Source organism: Salmo salar, chromosome 03 (genome assembly GCF_965601325.2).
Source record: "Salmo salar chromosome 03, fSalSal1, whole genome shotgun sequence".
NCBI classification, from domain to species: Eukaryota; Metazoa; Chordata; class Actinopteri; order Salmoniformes; family Salmonidae; genus Salmo; species Salmo salar.
Window position 1 is genome coordinate 67615445 of NC_138293.1, and position 17048 is coordinate 67632492.

A 17048-nucleotide genomic window follows, 5' to 3' on the forward strand; every position below is an offset into this window, starting at 1 on the left:
ATTGGATGTAGTCTATCACAGTGCCATCACTGTTTTGTCACCAAAGCCCCATATACTACCCATCACTGCGACCTGTATGCTCTCGTTGGCTGGCCCTCGCTACATATTCGTCGCCAAACCCACTGGCTCCAGGTCGTCTATAAGTCTTTGCTAGGTAAAGCCCCACCTTATCTCAGCTCACTGGTCTCCATAGCAACACCCACCCGTAGCACACGCTCCAGCAGGTATATTTCACTGATCATCCCCAAAGCCAACACCTCCTTTGGCGGCCTTTCCTTCCAGTTCACTGCTGCCAATGACTGGAACGAATTGCAAAAATCACTGAAGCTGGAATCTTAGATTTCCCTCACTAACTTTAAGCATCAGCTGTCAGAGCAGCTTACCCATCACTGTACCTGTACACAGCCCATCTGTAAATAGCACACCCAACTACCTCATATTGTTGTTTTTTTGTTGCTCTTATGCACCCCAGTATCTCTACTTGCACATCATCATCTGCACATCCATCACTCCAATGTTAATGCTAAATTGTAATTATTTCGCCACTATGGCTTATTTATTGGCTTACCTCCCTAACCTTACTACATTTGCACACACTGTACATAGATTTTTCTATTGTGTTTTTGACTGTACGTTTGTTTATCCCATGTGTAACTCTATGTTGTTGTTTTTGTCTCACTGCTTTGCTTTATCTTGGCCAGGTCGCAGTTGTAAATGAGAATTTGTTCTCAACTGGTCTACCTGGTTAAATAAATGTAAAATAAAAAAAATAAAAAAATAGAAGCCTACATCCGCCAAGGTAATTTGTCAATTAGCACTGTCCATTTTGAGGCTTAAAAGAATAGTTTATCAGCACAAAGCAGCATGAACTCTGTTCCTAAAGTTATGTGTGCCTTGGTCTGTACCAATGCAAATCCTCTTTATAACTTCATAGACAATGAGGTTCAGGGGCACTGATTTTTACCTGAAAACAGAATCAGAAAATGTTTCAAATTCGTCTTATAGTTAATTAGGAACTACAAGCAAAAACAAGACTGATCACAGCATATATTTAGGCTAGTTTTACACATGCAATGGGTTATATTGGTTGGTTGAGGAACAGAACTACTCGTGATTTTAGCCGGTATGTTTAGCAGGTTTCAGTCAGACAACAAAAGGAAAAGTGCAGAGCTGGGGCACTGTTGCTCTTCTTCTACGTAATGGATACGTGTTGACGGGACGCCTGGTTCACGGTTTAAGAGACCAAAATGGGAGGTACCCTAAAGGGGTCGATGTTTTCTACACGAGTTTATAAAGAAATACTACAAAAACCCATTCATGCCTCGACAGTGCCTTACAAAAGTATTCATACCCCTTGTATTTCTTTCTTTTATTTTGTTACAAAGTGGAATTCAAATGTATTTAATTTACATTTTTTTGTCAATAATCTACTCAAAGTACTCTGTAATGTCAAAGCGGAAGAAAAATTATACAGTACCAATCAAAAGTTTGGACACACCTACTCATTCAAGGGCTTATCTTTATTTTTACTATTCTCTACATTGTAGAAAATTAGTGAAGACATCAAAACTATAAAATAACACACATGGAATCATGTAGTAACCAAAAACATGTTAAACAATTCAAAATATATTTATATTTGAGATTCTTCAAAGTTGCCACCCTTTGCCTTGATGACAACTTTGCACACTCTTGGCATTCTCTCAACCAGCTTCACCTGGAATGCAGTGATTGGGGATATTGCCTTGTGTAGGGTGCTGTCTTTCAGATGGGATGCCATTCTGGCCCTCATACCAACACAGTCACCTAATCATCCCCAGATTCAATTGGCTCATTCATCTCTCTCCCCTGTAACTATTACCCCGGTCATTGCTGTAAATGAGAATGTGTTCTCAGTCAACTTACCTGGTAAAATAAGGGATAAATAAAAAATAGTTACTCAACATTAATGACAGAAAATACAAATAAACAGAACAGAAATATTCTAAAACATGCAACAAGGCACTAAACTAATACTGCAAAAAACATAGGAAATTAATATGTCTTTTGGCCTACATGCGAAGACTTATGTTTGGAGCAAAATCCAACAAAACACATCACTGAGTAACTGTCTCCTTATTTTCAAGCATGGTGGTGGCTGCATCGTGGTATGGCTATGCTTGACATCCGCAAATACTGGGGAGTTTTTCAGGATAAAAAGAAACGGGAAGAAGCTAAGCACAGCCAAAATCCTAGAGGAAAACCTACTTTAGTCTGCTTTACACCAGACATTGGGAGAACAATTCACCTTTCAGCAGATCAATAACCTACAACACAAGGCCAAGTTACAGTTTAGACTTAAATCTGTTTGAAAATCTATGGCAAGACATGAAAATTGCTGTCTAGCCATGATCACCAACATCTTGACAAAGCTTGAAGAATTATGGAAAGAATTATGGGTTAATATTGCACAATCCAGGTGTGTAAATGTCACGTCCTGACCATAGAAAGCTTTTATTTTCTATGGTAGAGTAGGTCAGGGCGTGACTGGAGGGTTGTTCTAGTTTATATTTTCTATGTGGGGTTCTAAGTTCATTTTTCTAATGTTGGTGATTTGTATGATTCCCAATTAGGTGCAGCTGGTTATCGTTGTCTCTAATTGGGGATCATACTTAAGTAGCATTTTTTCCACCTGTGGGTTATGGAATATTGTTTATGTTTAGTTGCCTGTTAGCACTGCATTGTCGTCACGGTTCGTTTATTCATTATTTGTTTTGTCTTTGCCTAAGTTTAACTTTATTCATAAAAATTATGTGGAACTCTACGTACGCTGCGCCTTGGTCCGATCATTATTACAAAGAACGTGACAGTAAAGCTCCAAGAAGACTCGCAGCTGTAATCACTACCAAAGGGGTTTCTAACATGTATTGAGTGAACACTTATGCAACAACTATATTTCTATTCCTCTTAAAAAATAAATAATAATAATCTTCTTTAACATTCAAGTATTTTGTGTAGGATGCTGACAATTTTTTTTTAATCCATTTCAATCCCACCTTGTAACACAACACAATAAAATGTGAAGAAATGCAAGGGGTATGAATACTTTTGCAAGGCACTGTATAATCAAGAAAAGGTAGTGTTGTCTAAATAAGCACTGGTCTATTTTTGATGTAATCATACCTATTAAGGGGACTTTATGTCAACACTAGGTCAGAAGGCCAGCACTGTCTTAAAACTTACATAACAGATGTCATTGGGAGTCATAAACAACTGCTATGACAAATCAAATGCATCACAACAACATAGAACATATTCATGGCAGGCCTCGTGTGCTTTACCCCCCCCCCCCCCCCCCACCCCAAACAACAACAACACAACCCTAACCCAGGTGCTGCTACAATCAATCTTGTGGTGACATTCCACAGTGCAGGGCTTCTCCTTGAAACTCCCAGTGTGTGAAGTGTACAGCAAACAAAGGAGAACAGAAAGCCCAACAAACACACGACAGAAAAAGAATGAGACACACACACATACATACAGTAACTATACATGGCCTGGGCACATCGTTGTTATGGTTCAATCAAGTTTAGGGTTACTTACTCTGGAGGTAGTAACGGTTTCACCCGCCCCTCCTCAAGGGCCATTCCGGGGATTCTGGAGAGACCAACCCGAGGCATGGGAGGGACAGGAGTGGTGCAATGCTGAGTTTGAATTACACAAGAGAGATGTGACAAGGTCCCTTCAAGGCAACTTGCTGTCCACCAACTACTGCATTTTTTCTATAGTTAACAATTTCTGTGTAACAGAAAAAACATGTACAATGCCTTCGGAAAGTATTCAGCCCCCTTGACTTTTTCCACATTTTGTTACGTTACAGCCTTATTCTAAAATTGACTAAATAGTTTTCCCCCCTCATCAAGCTACAGATACTAACCCATAGTGACAAAGCAAAAACAGGTTAATATACATGTTTGCTAATTTATAAAAAATATAAGTATTCAGACCCTTTATTCAGTACTTTGTTGAAGCACCTTTGGCAGTGATTACAGCCTCGAGTCTTCTTGTGTATGACACTACAAGCTTGGCACACCTGTATTTGGGGAGTTTTTCCCATTCTTCTCTGCAGATCCTCTCAAGCTCTGTAAGGTTGGATGGGGAACGTTGCTGCACAGGGGGTCAAATACTTATTTCCCTCATTAAAATGCAAATTATTTTATAACATTTTTTACGTGCTTTTTCTGGATTTTTTTGTTGTTATTCTGTCTCTCACTGTTCAAATAAACCTACCATTAAAATTATAGACTGATAATTTCTTTGTAAGTGAGCAAACGCACAAAATCAGCAGGGGATCAAATACTTTTTCCCCCACTGTAGCCAGTTTTAATTAAACGGTGTTTGCTTTTTCACAGTTAGCACGGCTTATGAACCAGAGCCAAACGGATGTAGTGCTGCTAGAGTGTGTGCAGTGCTCCCCTCCGTTTTCCTTCACACTCAGTGAAGGCAATGAAACATTATGAGCCCTAAACTGCATGGTAATGAATGGACAGGGGGTGTGGGGGCAAGCCTGCTGAGAGGCTGAGTCAGTCAGTCAGCCAGTCGGTGTTATCCTTGATCAGAGCCACATAGTCAGCAGTGGCCACGGTGGCATCACTACCGGTAGCCTTGGGCAGTCTCATTAGCTACGCTGAAGGCCCATGAGTACGGTAGTGTTTGTCTCGCTTACACACGTTTAGGGATGGTGTGTGGGATTGTCATGGGGGATCAGAGCAGACCACCATCACCATGGTAGCCCTTGTAGAGACCGCCAGCAATTTATCAGGGCTAATTAAGCTGGGTATTGTGAGTAAAATAAATGAAGAGGGAAAGTCGGATTAGCTCAATCACTCCACAGGCATTAAGAGCGACATTCTGAAGTGGAAAAGGCTGACGGAAAAAAAAAGGTTCCAGCTGGCGCAGCAGAAGAATGTGTCCCCTGGAGAACAGTAACACCAGGGAAAAGGGAAAAAAAATCTTTGTTTGGGAAATATATAGGGGTAAAGGACGCTTATTATTAGGGGCTACCAGCCAGGGAAGTTCCAGACTAGTCATCAAGTCTCTTGTCACCTAGTGTGGCACAGGCATATGCTTATTCAAGTGACGGAGGGACTGAGAGACACTTCAATGGACTCCTGGCCTCAGTCTGGGGTCTGTAAATCCTAGTTTCATGTTTAGTATGGCAAATGCTTTTACAGCTAATATCAGTTCTGGCCTGAAAGCCCTCCTTGTTTTCTTCTAGAGGTGGGGTAAGGGAGGGTTCAGTTAGTTCAGCTCATACATTGTATAAGCGACCTCTCTCCCCATGGGTCTGATTCCCACTGACATCTTGACATTTTGAAAAAGGAAACACAGCTGTACGAATGTGTGTTCTTGAGAACAAGATCTCCTAAGCAATATCTAGTCTTCTTTAACTCTGTCATTTTAATGAGTGTCTAAAGGTTTTGATTAATTAGTGAAGGCTTTAACATGCAAGCAAGCCTTGCCATGGATAGGTAAACCAGATATCTTCTCTATATCATGCACTGAGTTACTCTTACACGAGCACATACAGCATGAAATTCAATCAGTGCACAGAGATAAGACAAAGAGAGGAAAAAAAGCCAATATTTTTAGGCAGTGTTGCCTAAATCAGCATTGGTCTATTTTGGATGTAATCATACCTCATAAGAGGACGTTATGTCAACACTTGACCTAAAGCCTCGGTCAGAAGGCCAGCGCTGTCTTAAAACTTACATAACAGATGTCATTGGGAATCATAAACAACTGCTATGACAAATCAAATGCATCACAACAACATAGAACATATTCATGGCAGGCCTCGTGTGCTTTACCCCCCCCCCCACCCCAAACAACAACAACACAACCCTAACCCAGGTGCTGCTACAATCAATCTTGTGGTGACATTCCACAGTGCAGGGCTTCTCCTTGAAACTCCCAGTGTGTGAAGTGTACAGCAAACAAAGGAGAACAGAAAGCCCAACAAACATAGGACAGATAAAGAAGGACACACACACACACACACACACACACACACACACACACACACACACACACACACACACACACACACACACACACACACACACACACACACACACACACACACACACACACACACACACACACACACACACACACACACACACACACACACGGCCTGGGCAGGTTGTTGTTCTGGTTTACTCATGTAGTTAGTTACTCTGGAGTTAGGAACTCAAGGGCCATTACAGGACTCCCAAGAGAGAGAGGGAGAGAGAGAGACCTTGTAATTATGCACAGTGTGATTTGTTTTAGGCCAGGGAGTCAGAAGAACTCTCTCGCAACCTCGATCTCTCTCAATGAGCCCTAGGACCATGCCTCAGGACTACCTGTCCCTGTCCCCAATCCACCCAGTCGTGCTGCCACTATCGAACCCTGACCGGTTTCACCGCATGTGCTAATTCGTCCCGGACCTGCTGTTTCGACTCTCTTTCTTGGACCTGCTGTCTCGACCTCTGAATGCTCAGCTATGAAAAGCCAACGGACATTTACTCCTGAGGTGTTGAACTGCTTCACCCTCTATAACGACTGTGGTTATTATTTGACCCTGGTGGTCATCTATGAACATTTGAACATCTTGAATTACAATCTGGCCTTATTTTCCATGTGCTCTTATGATCTCCACCTGACACAGCCAGAAGAGGACTGGCCACTCTAGGAGCCTGGTTCCTCTCTAGGTTTCTTCCTAGGTTCCTGCCTTTCTATGGAGTTTTTCCTCCTACATCTGCATTGCTTGCTCTTTAGGGTTTTAGGCTGAGTATCTGTATAGCACTTTGTGACAACTACTGATGTAAAAAGGGCTTTATAAAATGTATTTGATTGATTGCTGAGGATGTTGTTCAACCGAGTTGACTGACTCCCTGCACCTTGCTCATCTTGCTTGGAAACCCTGTAGCCAACTAACTTTGACACTCAACAGGTCAGTGCAGCACAACCAACTTTGTCTTTCAGTGCACAAAACCTTTTTCATAAAGACACACCATTCTCTGCCGTCTTTCACTCCCCTGTACTATATCATGTGGCTTGTTTTAGAATGACGCCTCCTGGTCCCTGCTATTCCCTCCAGCTTCCCAGCTGCCCCCTGGAGGGTCTGGGGCGGCTCCTGTTACAATGGCTGCTGCCTGGCCAGGGAGTCTGCTGCTTCTATAAACAACTCTCTGCAAGCAGTCAATGGAGGCTCTGCTGAGGGACATTAAGATGAGTTCTAGGCATTTTAAAGATGGTGGCTCTGTCCTGAACACTGATTGCTTTACCATAATAATTTCCGAGATAAACATAAATATATTAAATCTATATTAAATCTGTCTTCTAGGGTGGTGGAACTCCTGGGCACAGCTATGCTGATATTAGTTTTGAGTTTGTAAGAAAGGCATTTTACTGTACTTGTGCATGTGACAATAAAAACTTGAAAATGAATGATTGTCACTTTGGTGTGAGTAATCTTGATCTTGGGCAAGTGACAGGTGTTTGAAGATGAACGGGAGGCCAGGCAGTCAGTCTCAGTAATAAGCATTTCTGTGAATGAATGACTGTGTTGCAAATTTTACAAATACATGTAATAACAAGTTAAAAAGTTCCGGAACTCCAATTTGAGCAGCAGCAGCTGAAAAATGAGCTCCTACAAATATTGAAATTTACATGGTTTTTAGAGTGAAGTACATTGGAAAAAAGCAAAAAAAAAACTGCAAGACTGAATAGGAGAAAAAACAAGCAACAAACAAAGAAGATAGGCTTTTGAAAATAACAATTTTTCATAAAATTGTAGTTATCTTAGCTAGCTGAATTGTTTACCAGTTGCTAAGCAGTTGCTAGGGACTCTTTTGGAAGAAGCTAGCTAGCTAACGAAGAACATCAAAGAATATCTAGTTAACAGAAGAAAAGAAAGAGAAAATCAGGACAGAAGAAAAAGGATATCACAGTTCTCTAAAGACACAAGAGACAATAATACAAGAAACAACACTTCTGTAGCTTGTCAACTATGTGTCTGTCTATCCCTGTTCTCTCCCCTCTGCACAGGCCATACAAACGCTTCACACCGCGTGGCCGCTGCCACTCTAACCTGGTGGTCCCAGCGCGCACGACCCACGTGGAGTTCCAGGTCTCCGGCAGCCTCTGGAACTGCCGGTCTGCAGCCAACAAGGCTGAGTTCATCTCAGCCTATGCTACCCTCCAGTCCCTAGACTTCCTGGCGCTGACGGAAACATGGATTACCACAGATAACACTGCTACTCCTACTGCTCTCTCTTCGTCTGCCCACGTGTTCTCGCATACCCCTAGAGCATCGAGCCAGCGGGGTGGTGGCACTGGAATCCTCATCTCTCCCAAGTGGACATTCTCTCTTTCTCCCCTGACCCATCTGTCTATCTCCTCATTTGAATTCCATGCTGTCACAGTTACCAGCCCTTTCAAGCTTAACATCCTTATCATTTATCGCCCTCCAGGTTCCCTTGGAGAGTTCATCAATGAGCTTGACGCCTTGATAAGTTCCTTTCCTGAGGATGGCTCACCTCTCACAGTTCTGGGTGACTTTAACCTCCCCACGTCTACCTTTGACTCATTCCTCTCTGCCTCCTTCTTTCCACTCCTCTCCTCTTTTGACCTCACCCTCTCACCTTCCCCCCCTACTCACAAGGCAGGCAATACGCTTGACCTCATCTTTACTAGATGCTGTTCTTCCACTAATCTCATTGCAACTCCCCTCCAAATCTCCGACCACTACCTTGTATCCTTTTCCCTCTTGCTCTCATCCAACACTTCTCACTCCTGCTCCGTGGCTCGACGACTCACTACGAGGTCACAGAACAGGGCTCCGGGCAGCCGAGCGGAAATGGAGGAAAACTCGCCTCCCTGCGGACCTGGCATCCTTTCACTCCCTCCTCTCTACATTCTCCTCTTCTGTCTCTGCTGCTAAAGCCACTTTCTACCACTCTAAATTCCAAGCATCTGCCTCTAACCCTAGGAAGCTCTTTGCTACCTTCTCCTCCCTCCTGAATCCTCCTCCTCCCCCCCCCCTCCTCCCTCTCTGCGGATGACTTCGTCAACCATTTTGAAAAGAAGGTTAACGATATCCGTTCCTCGTTTGCTAAGTCAAACGACACCGCTGGTCCTGCTCACACTGCCCTACCCTGTGCTTTGACCTCTTTCTCCCCCCTCTCTCCAGATGAAATCTCGCGTCTTGTGACGGCCGGCCGCCCAACAACCTGCCCACTTGACCCTATCCCCTCCTCTCTTCTCCAGACCATTTCCGGAGACCTTCTCCCCTACCTCACCTCGCTCATCAACTCATCCTTGACCGCTGGCTACGTCCCTTCCGTCTTCAAGAGAGCGAGAGTTGCACCCCTTCTGAAAAAACCTACACTCGATCCCTCCGATGTCAACAACTACAGACCAGTATCCCATCTTTCTTTTCTCTCCAAAACTCTTGAACGTGCCGTCCTTGGCCAGCTCTCCTGCTATCTCTCTCAGAATGACCTTCTTGATCCTAATCAGTCAGGTTTCAAGACTGGGCATTCAACTGAGACTGCTCTTCTCTGTGTCACGGAGGCTCTCCGCACTGCTAAAGCTGACTCTCTCTCCTCTGCTCTCATCCTTCTAGACCTATCTGCTGCCTTTGATACTGTGAACCATCAGATCCTCCTCTCCACCCTCTCCGAGTTGGGCATCTCCGGCACGGCCCACGCTTGGATTGCGTCCTACCTGACAGGTCGCTCCTACCAGGTGGCGTGGCGAGAATCTGTCTCCGCACCATGCGCTCTCACCACTGGTGTCCCCCAGGGCTCTGTTCTAGGCCCTCTCCTATTCTCGCTATACACCAAGTCACTTGGCTCTGTCATATCATCACATGGTCTCTCCTATCATTGCTATGCAGACGACACACAATTAATCTTCTCCTTTCCCCCTTCTGATAACCAGGCGGCGAATCGCATCTCTGCATGTCTGTCAGACATATCAGTGTGGATGACGGATCACCACCTCAAGCTGAACCTCGGCAAGACGGAGCTGCTCTTCCTCCCGGGGAAGGACTGCCCGTTCCATGATCTCGCCATCACGTTTGACAACTCCCTTGTGTCCTCCTCCCAGAGTGCTAAGAACCTTGGCGTGATCCTGGACAACACCCTGTCATTCTCCACTAACATCAAGGCGGTGACCCGATCCTGTAGGTTCATGCTCTACAACATTCGCAGAGTACGACCCTGCCTCACACAGGAAGCGGCGCAGGTCCTAATCCAGGCACTTGTCATCTCCCGTCTGGATTACTGCAACTCGCTGTTGGCTGGGCTCCCTGCCTGTGCCATTAAACCCCTACAACTCATCCAGAACGCCGCAGCCCGTCTGGTGTTCAACCTTCCCAAGTTCTCTCACGTCACCCCGCTCCTCCGCTCTCTCCACTGGCTTCCAGTTGAAGCTTGCATCCGCTACAAGACCATGGTGATTGCCTACGGAGCTGTGAAGGGAACGGCACCTCCATACCTTCAGGCTCTGATCAGGCCCTACACCCAAACAAGGGCACTGCGTTCATCCACCTCTGGCCTGCTGGCCCCCCTACCTCTGAGGAAGCACAGTTCCCGCTCAGCCCAGTCAAAACTGTTCGCTGCTCTGGCACCCCAATGGTGGAACAAGCTCCCTCACGACGCCAGGACAGCGGAGTCAATCACCACCTTCCGGAGACACCTGAAACCCCACCTCTTTAAGGAATACCTAGGATAGGATAAAGTAATCCTTCTAACCCCCCCCCCCCCCTTAAAAGATTTAGATGCACTATTGTAAAGTGGTTGTTCCACTCGATATCATAAGGTGAATGCACCAATTTGTAAGTCGCTCTGGATAAGAGCGTCTGCTAAATGACAAATGTAAATGTAAATAACAAGTTGCTTGCTGTGTATCTGTTCTAAACTAGTATTGCTCAAGTTTGGGTGTGAGAAGCAGCTCTGGTTGAGTGCTGGCTGGCGCCAGTGGCTCTCAATGAAAAGAGAAATGGCCAGGCAAGATGACAGTCAGGCCCTGAGTGTCACACTACCACTCATCTCTCTGTCCCAAGCACCACCACAAGGTTCAGCTTTCCCACTATGAGGTCACACATAGATAGATTACAGAATGTACTGGTACTCTCAGCATGAAAAGGGCTTTTCCTCAGTACAGTACATGGAAACGGTATCTAGGAATCATTGGCCATGGTAAAAGGTCACTCAATATGGCTCCCGAGTGGCGCTGTGGTCTAAGGCACTGCATCTTAGTGCTATAGGCATCACTACAGACCCTGGTTCAATTCCAGGCTGTATCATAACCGGCCGTGATTGGGAGGCCGGGGTAGGCCGTCATTGTAAATAATAATTTGTTCTTAACTGACTTGCCTAGTTAAATGACGGTTAAATAAAAAATAAATATGAACTTGATGTGTACTGCAAAAATATGGGTCTGATTCCCACTGACATCTTGACATTTTGAAAAAGGAAACACAGCTGTATGTGTGTATGTTCTTGAGAACAAGATCTCCTAAGCAATATCTAGTCTTCTTTAACTGTGTCATTTTAATGAGTGTCTAAAGGTTTTGATTGATTAGTGAAGGCTTTAACATGCAAGCAAGCCTTGCCATGGATAGGTAAACCAGATATCTTCTCTATATCATGCACTGAGTTACTCTTACACGAGCACATACAGCATGAAGTTCAGAGAGAGGAAAAGTCCAAGAGATATGGATTTTATATGGCCATGGAAAGTGGCGCAAGAAGGAGGGGATTTCATAGAAGCAAACCAAGTCTGTTCTGTTAAGGGTAGACTTTGTTTTAATTTTTGCTGTGTTTCATCTGTATTTGTCAAACCTCCCACTTTACCCCATAACCCACACTTCCTAGTCATAGGACAGCTGCTAGGATACCACTTGTCATGGGGATTGTGACAATTAGCGAGAAACGATCATTAAGACCATTCTCACCCCCCATCTGGTCTGGACTAAAATCCCTTGGGGTATATGTATGCTAACAATGACAGCCAAGTCCTCCACTCCGCCCCAGAACAATTGTGTCAATTGTTAGTGTGCATTCAGCGAAACAATGATAGAAAAACATTCCAACCTCACCCCTTGTCATAGGCTTTATATGCATTAACAGTGACAGCACATGAAGGGGTTCAAGTAAGTAAAGACACTTATAATATGCTTCCCAGTTGAAAATAGGCCTATAACTGATTTTTCCATTTTTCAATTGCTTCAACGTCAGTGTTGATACTCAGTTGTGGATAACTGTTTAAATTGCAACTAAAATCATACAATGTTTGTTTTCGATTATCAGACATCATAACATTTCCTTACTACACAACTCCTGAAGCCTCAACTGATGGCAGCTTCCTTGTGCAGGCAAATGTAGTGCACATATGTCTGGCTGCAGGTGATCTGAATATGAAAACTAAGTGGGGCAACTGTTTCCTACCCACTGGGCACACACTGATTGAATCAATGTTGTTTCCACATCCTTTCAATGAAATGATGTGGGTATTCTGTCTGCAATTATCAACTATCAAGTGGTTTGAAAGACACATTTCAAATCACTTGATAACTCCACTGTGGTAGACAGCTCGCAAGACGCGCTTCCTACCACTATCTATTTCACAGCCGAGTTATAGGTGTCGGTTTGAAGAAGTACAGATATTCACACATTATACAATGCAGACGAGGAGTTATGGATTGTTTATTTGCCCTCAGTAACATGATTTTGGGAAAGAAGTACCCCCACTAAGAATCTTTCGCCAGTTATTTTTTTGGCCTCCGAAATTGTAACCACCTAGCACTGGGTTTTGACCAGAGTTGGTGCCTCCTCTTAACAACGCTGCGCTGCAACGCTTCGCTCCAACACTTCACTCCAACTCTTCGCTTCGCTTGAAATTTGCATAAAGTAGAGCACAACTCAACTTTTTCTTCCGCACGACGAGCAAGGTTCTCGCCGCTCACCTTCCCACAATCCATCGCACATTTCTCTGTGTGTACTCGTTGAAAACGTATGGGGTGGAACTTCTGCTGTTTTCACCAACAACGAATTCAGCAGGAGAAGTTCCGCCCCCATTAATTTCAACGAGGGTACTCAGAGAAATGTGCAGGGGATTGTGGGAAGGTGAGCGGCGAGAACTCTGCTAGCGGAGTGGTAGAAAATATGTTTGCTTTCCTCTACTTCATGCAAATTTCAAGCGAAGCAATGCACTGGAGCGAAGCATTTTCAAGAGCAAGCGCCTCTGATCAAAACCCACTGTATGTAAGACACCCATGTGTGGAAACGCAGTGTCCTTTATAGGGCTAGTTGTATGATTACTTTGAGAGCTTTAAACTCAGTAGGTCCACACAGGTTCTCAATAACAGCAGATAAAAACCGATAGGCCTAAACCAAATTAGCACAGAGATTATAAATGAAGTCATGTATGGCATCTTATCTGAGCGGCTGATAATGTTGAGAGAAGGTGTGGACAATTGTAATTATCACCTAAGTACTTGTATAAAAAGCTATGGATTTGGCACACTTCTTGATCTGATGAAGGCATAACTGCCTAAACACACTAGCCTGCCCGGCAATAAAGAAGTGAAATGAGCTGGTGTGTTTTTGTCCTTTTTTCATGTTTGTCCTTCTTTTTTTATGTTTTGATGTGTCTCAGTTTACCAATGTTCTTGAACTTGGGATTTCATTTGAATTCATTGTCACATATAGAGCACCCAGCAAATTAAGCGAGACAGCACACATGTTACCCACTCCACAATGTAGAGAGAACTTTGCTTGGCTGAGCCAAAGCCTTTGTAAACAATTTTTTGCGGTGGCCCAAATATGATTTTAAGGGAATGATGCGTGTTCTTTTGAGTTTCCCCATTTGTACACAAAACATAGCAGATTAATGATTTACCTGTAGCTCACACCATGCCACTTCTACTGTTGTCTCCGTATCCAGGCCTTTGTACACCGTCTTGAACGACCCTCTCCCAATTTCAATGTTGAATTTGAGGAACCTTCCATCAGGTGACGTCGCCACGGCTTTGGTTTCAATTTCATCCTTTTCCTCTTGCTCCCGTTTGCTTTCAAATGGAGCTCGAGATAAAATGACCTTTTTGTCAGTGATTTCTTCCTCGGAATCTGAACTTGTGCTCTGTGCTTGCGAGCTGGGCTGTGGCGCGTCCCAGGTATCATGAGGTGGTTTGGGGTCTGACGCTTGGGTACCAGGTGAGCACGTGCTCGTTCCCGGGCTTGAGACAGGTGAGGCTGGTACTGATGAGTCCACCTTTTTCTCCTCTGCCGCTGTTTCTGCTAAAATATCATCAGCAGACCAGGAGTGAGTTTTGGAGAGAGGGGCATCATCGTAAACTTCAGGCTCCAAATCCAAGGTATTTATTTTGCTCAACCTGTACGAGTTTCTCCTGGAGTTTGCCGAGTGTCTCCTTCGCCTTGGTGGTATTCGGCCAGGGAAGCAGGAGTTGGCGTCAAACCCAGCAGGTAGTGTGGAGAAACCCAGTCCGGCCATGTCGACCTCAAGCTGTGACATGTCTGTTTTATGAGTTTTGTCGCGAAACGCAACAGGTGGGTTTTGTGTCCCAACTAGTGGATAGTGCAAATCTGAACGAAGGCTATTTAAAAACATAAACTGGACAAGGGAACATCGTAGGTTGCAGGGAATGTGAATTATTTCGAAAAAAAAAAACGGGCAAAAAACTACAAAAATCCAAATGAGACAAAAATAAGTATAGGCTACATATAAAAGGTGTCTACATATTTGGCTTATACATTCGATTTTGTATGTTCAATTCAACTATAGGCTATTGGACTATTGGCTAATAATACAAAAAAAGATTTAACAAATCAACAAGTGTGCTGACAAGTCTCTTCACCTCAACCTGAATGAAGGTCGTTCTCGAGTTCTCACTAGTAAAACGTGCTTGTTTAAATCCGTCAAATATAATTTACTTGGTCGTGGTCTTGCTCATAGACAGACGAAAAATAAATGACATTAATCCGAGTATTCCTCAAACCGTGTCTCTGGTCGCACGTCTTCAAACTGTCCGCTCCCAATGTGGATTAACGCTGTATCAACAACGGGTAGACTGCTCGAGCGCACAGTGAAAGCTCAATGGGCTCCACCCCCAAAAACACATTTCCGATCTTGTGTTTTGCCTGCAACCATAGACTATTATAGGTTGTGAAGCTAGAGTTCCCCTGAATGTACACTGAACAAAAATATAAACGCAACATGTAAAGTGTTGGCCTCATGTTTCATGAGCTGAAATAAAAAATACCAGAAAGCTTCCATACACACAAAAAGTTTATTTTCCATACAACAAAAAGCTTTCTCTCATATTTTGTACACAGATGTGTTTACATCCATGTTAGTGAGCATTTCTCCTTTGTTAAAATAATCTAACCACCTGACAGGTGTGGCATATCAACAAGCTGATTGAACAGTATGATCATTACACAGGTGCACCTTGTGCTGGGGACAATAAAAAGGCCACTCTAAAATGTGCAGTTGTCTCAAGTTGTGAGGGAGCGTGCAATTGCCATGCTGACTACAGGAATGTCCACCAAAGCTGTTGCCAGATAATTACATTTTAATTTCTCTTCCATAAGCCGCCTCCAGCATCGTTTTAGAGAATTTGGCAGTACGTCCAACCGGCCTCACAACCGCAGACTATGTATGGCGTGATGTGGGCGAGCAGTTTGCTGATGTCAACGTTGTGAACAGAGTGCCCCATGGTGGCGGTGGGGTTATGTTATGGGCAGGCATAAACTACGGACAACGAACACAATTGTATTTTATCGATGGCAATTTGAATGCACAGAAATGCTGTGATGAGATCCTGAGACCCATTGCGAGGCCCATTTCTTTTAATAGATCTGTGACCAACGGATGCATATCTGTATTCCCAGTCATGTGAAATCCATAGATTAGGGTCTAATTAATTCATTTTAATTGGCTGACTTTCTCATATGAACTGTAACTCAGTAAAAATTTTGAAATTGTTGCTGTTGCATTTATATTTTTGTTCAGTGTATATTTTCTTAGTTAACATTTGCTAAAAAAATAAAACATTCTAATGAAGTTTACTTTGAAATTAGAAAGCTGTTAGTTTGTGGTGCGTAGTAGCCTAAACATACTGTACAGTAGTACTTGCAAACTTACTATTCAAGGTAGCCTAATAAGTCACAAGAATCTTGGTCCAAGTGTGATATGAATGCATTCTGGCAATGTGCCAAGGCTTTAGATGCCAGCTCTTGGTTTAGAATGTTGGACTTACAGTAGGCTATCCTGTATATTGTGCTATACCGTATGCCTACTGTAAGGTCATTATTACGATAACAGAGGACAAGAGTCATCAAAAACGTATATTAACTTAATAATAATAATAACTGTTTTACTGAGGTAATTGCTCCCAGGGCAGGAGCTATCTGCTTATCTGTGGTGTTGACTGTGGTGATTATCTTTAGCAATATTACATAATGTTGCACTGTGAACTACTTGAAATAGTGGGTAGGATTCAAATGGAGATAATGACTACAGCAAAACGAATGAATCCATCTTAACGTCAAGTTGCAACAGACTAAAATTACCTGGCAGCCTGCCATCCTGGCACTGTAGAAATAGGCTTCATCAAGAAGTCTGGATTAAGCCAAAGACAAAGACAGCTGACCATCTAAATCTAGGCTGTACCTACCTAATCTCTTCAATAGGAAATTAAATCACAGAGACAAAAGCAATACAGAAACTGAAAGAGGTTTCACTGTCTTATAAAATAGGTTTACAACAGTGTCCTCACCAGTCAAGTATTCCCTTTTTGTCTGATGATGAACTCAGTAATAGGGGGTTGGGTTGTGTGCAGATTTAGTCAAGGAAGGGTAGTAGCATAGTTGTTATAGGAAAGGTTGTTTATTCTTGTCTGTTTGACACATCTCACAAATTCTCATCAGTTACTTGTGATATAACACAGTAGTAGCATATCACTCAAAGCTTAAGAATAGATATGTAAAACA

General features: G+C 43.4%; 1 protein-coding gene across 2 annotated transcripts in view; it reads right to left on the reverse strand.

Moving 5' to 3' along the window:
• LOC106601258 (serine/threonine-protein kinase WNK4) overlaps positions 1–15131 on the reverse strand; it is a 78851-nt gene extending 63720 nt beyond the window's left edge. For both annotated transcript variants that reach the window (XM_082973714.1, XM_082973715.1), the window contains exon 1: positions 13936–15131. In XM_082973714.1, the coding sequence (XP_082829840.1) occupies positions 13936–14664 (729 nt within the window). In that variant the 5' untranslated portion in view covers positions 14665–15131. The remainder of the gene's footprint in view (positions 1–13935) is intronic.
• Between the last annotated feature and the right edge of the window lie 1917 nt (positions 15132–17048).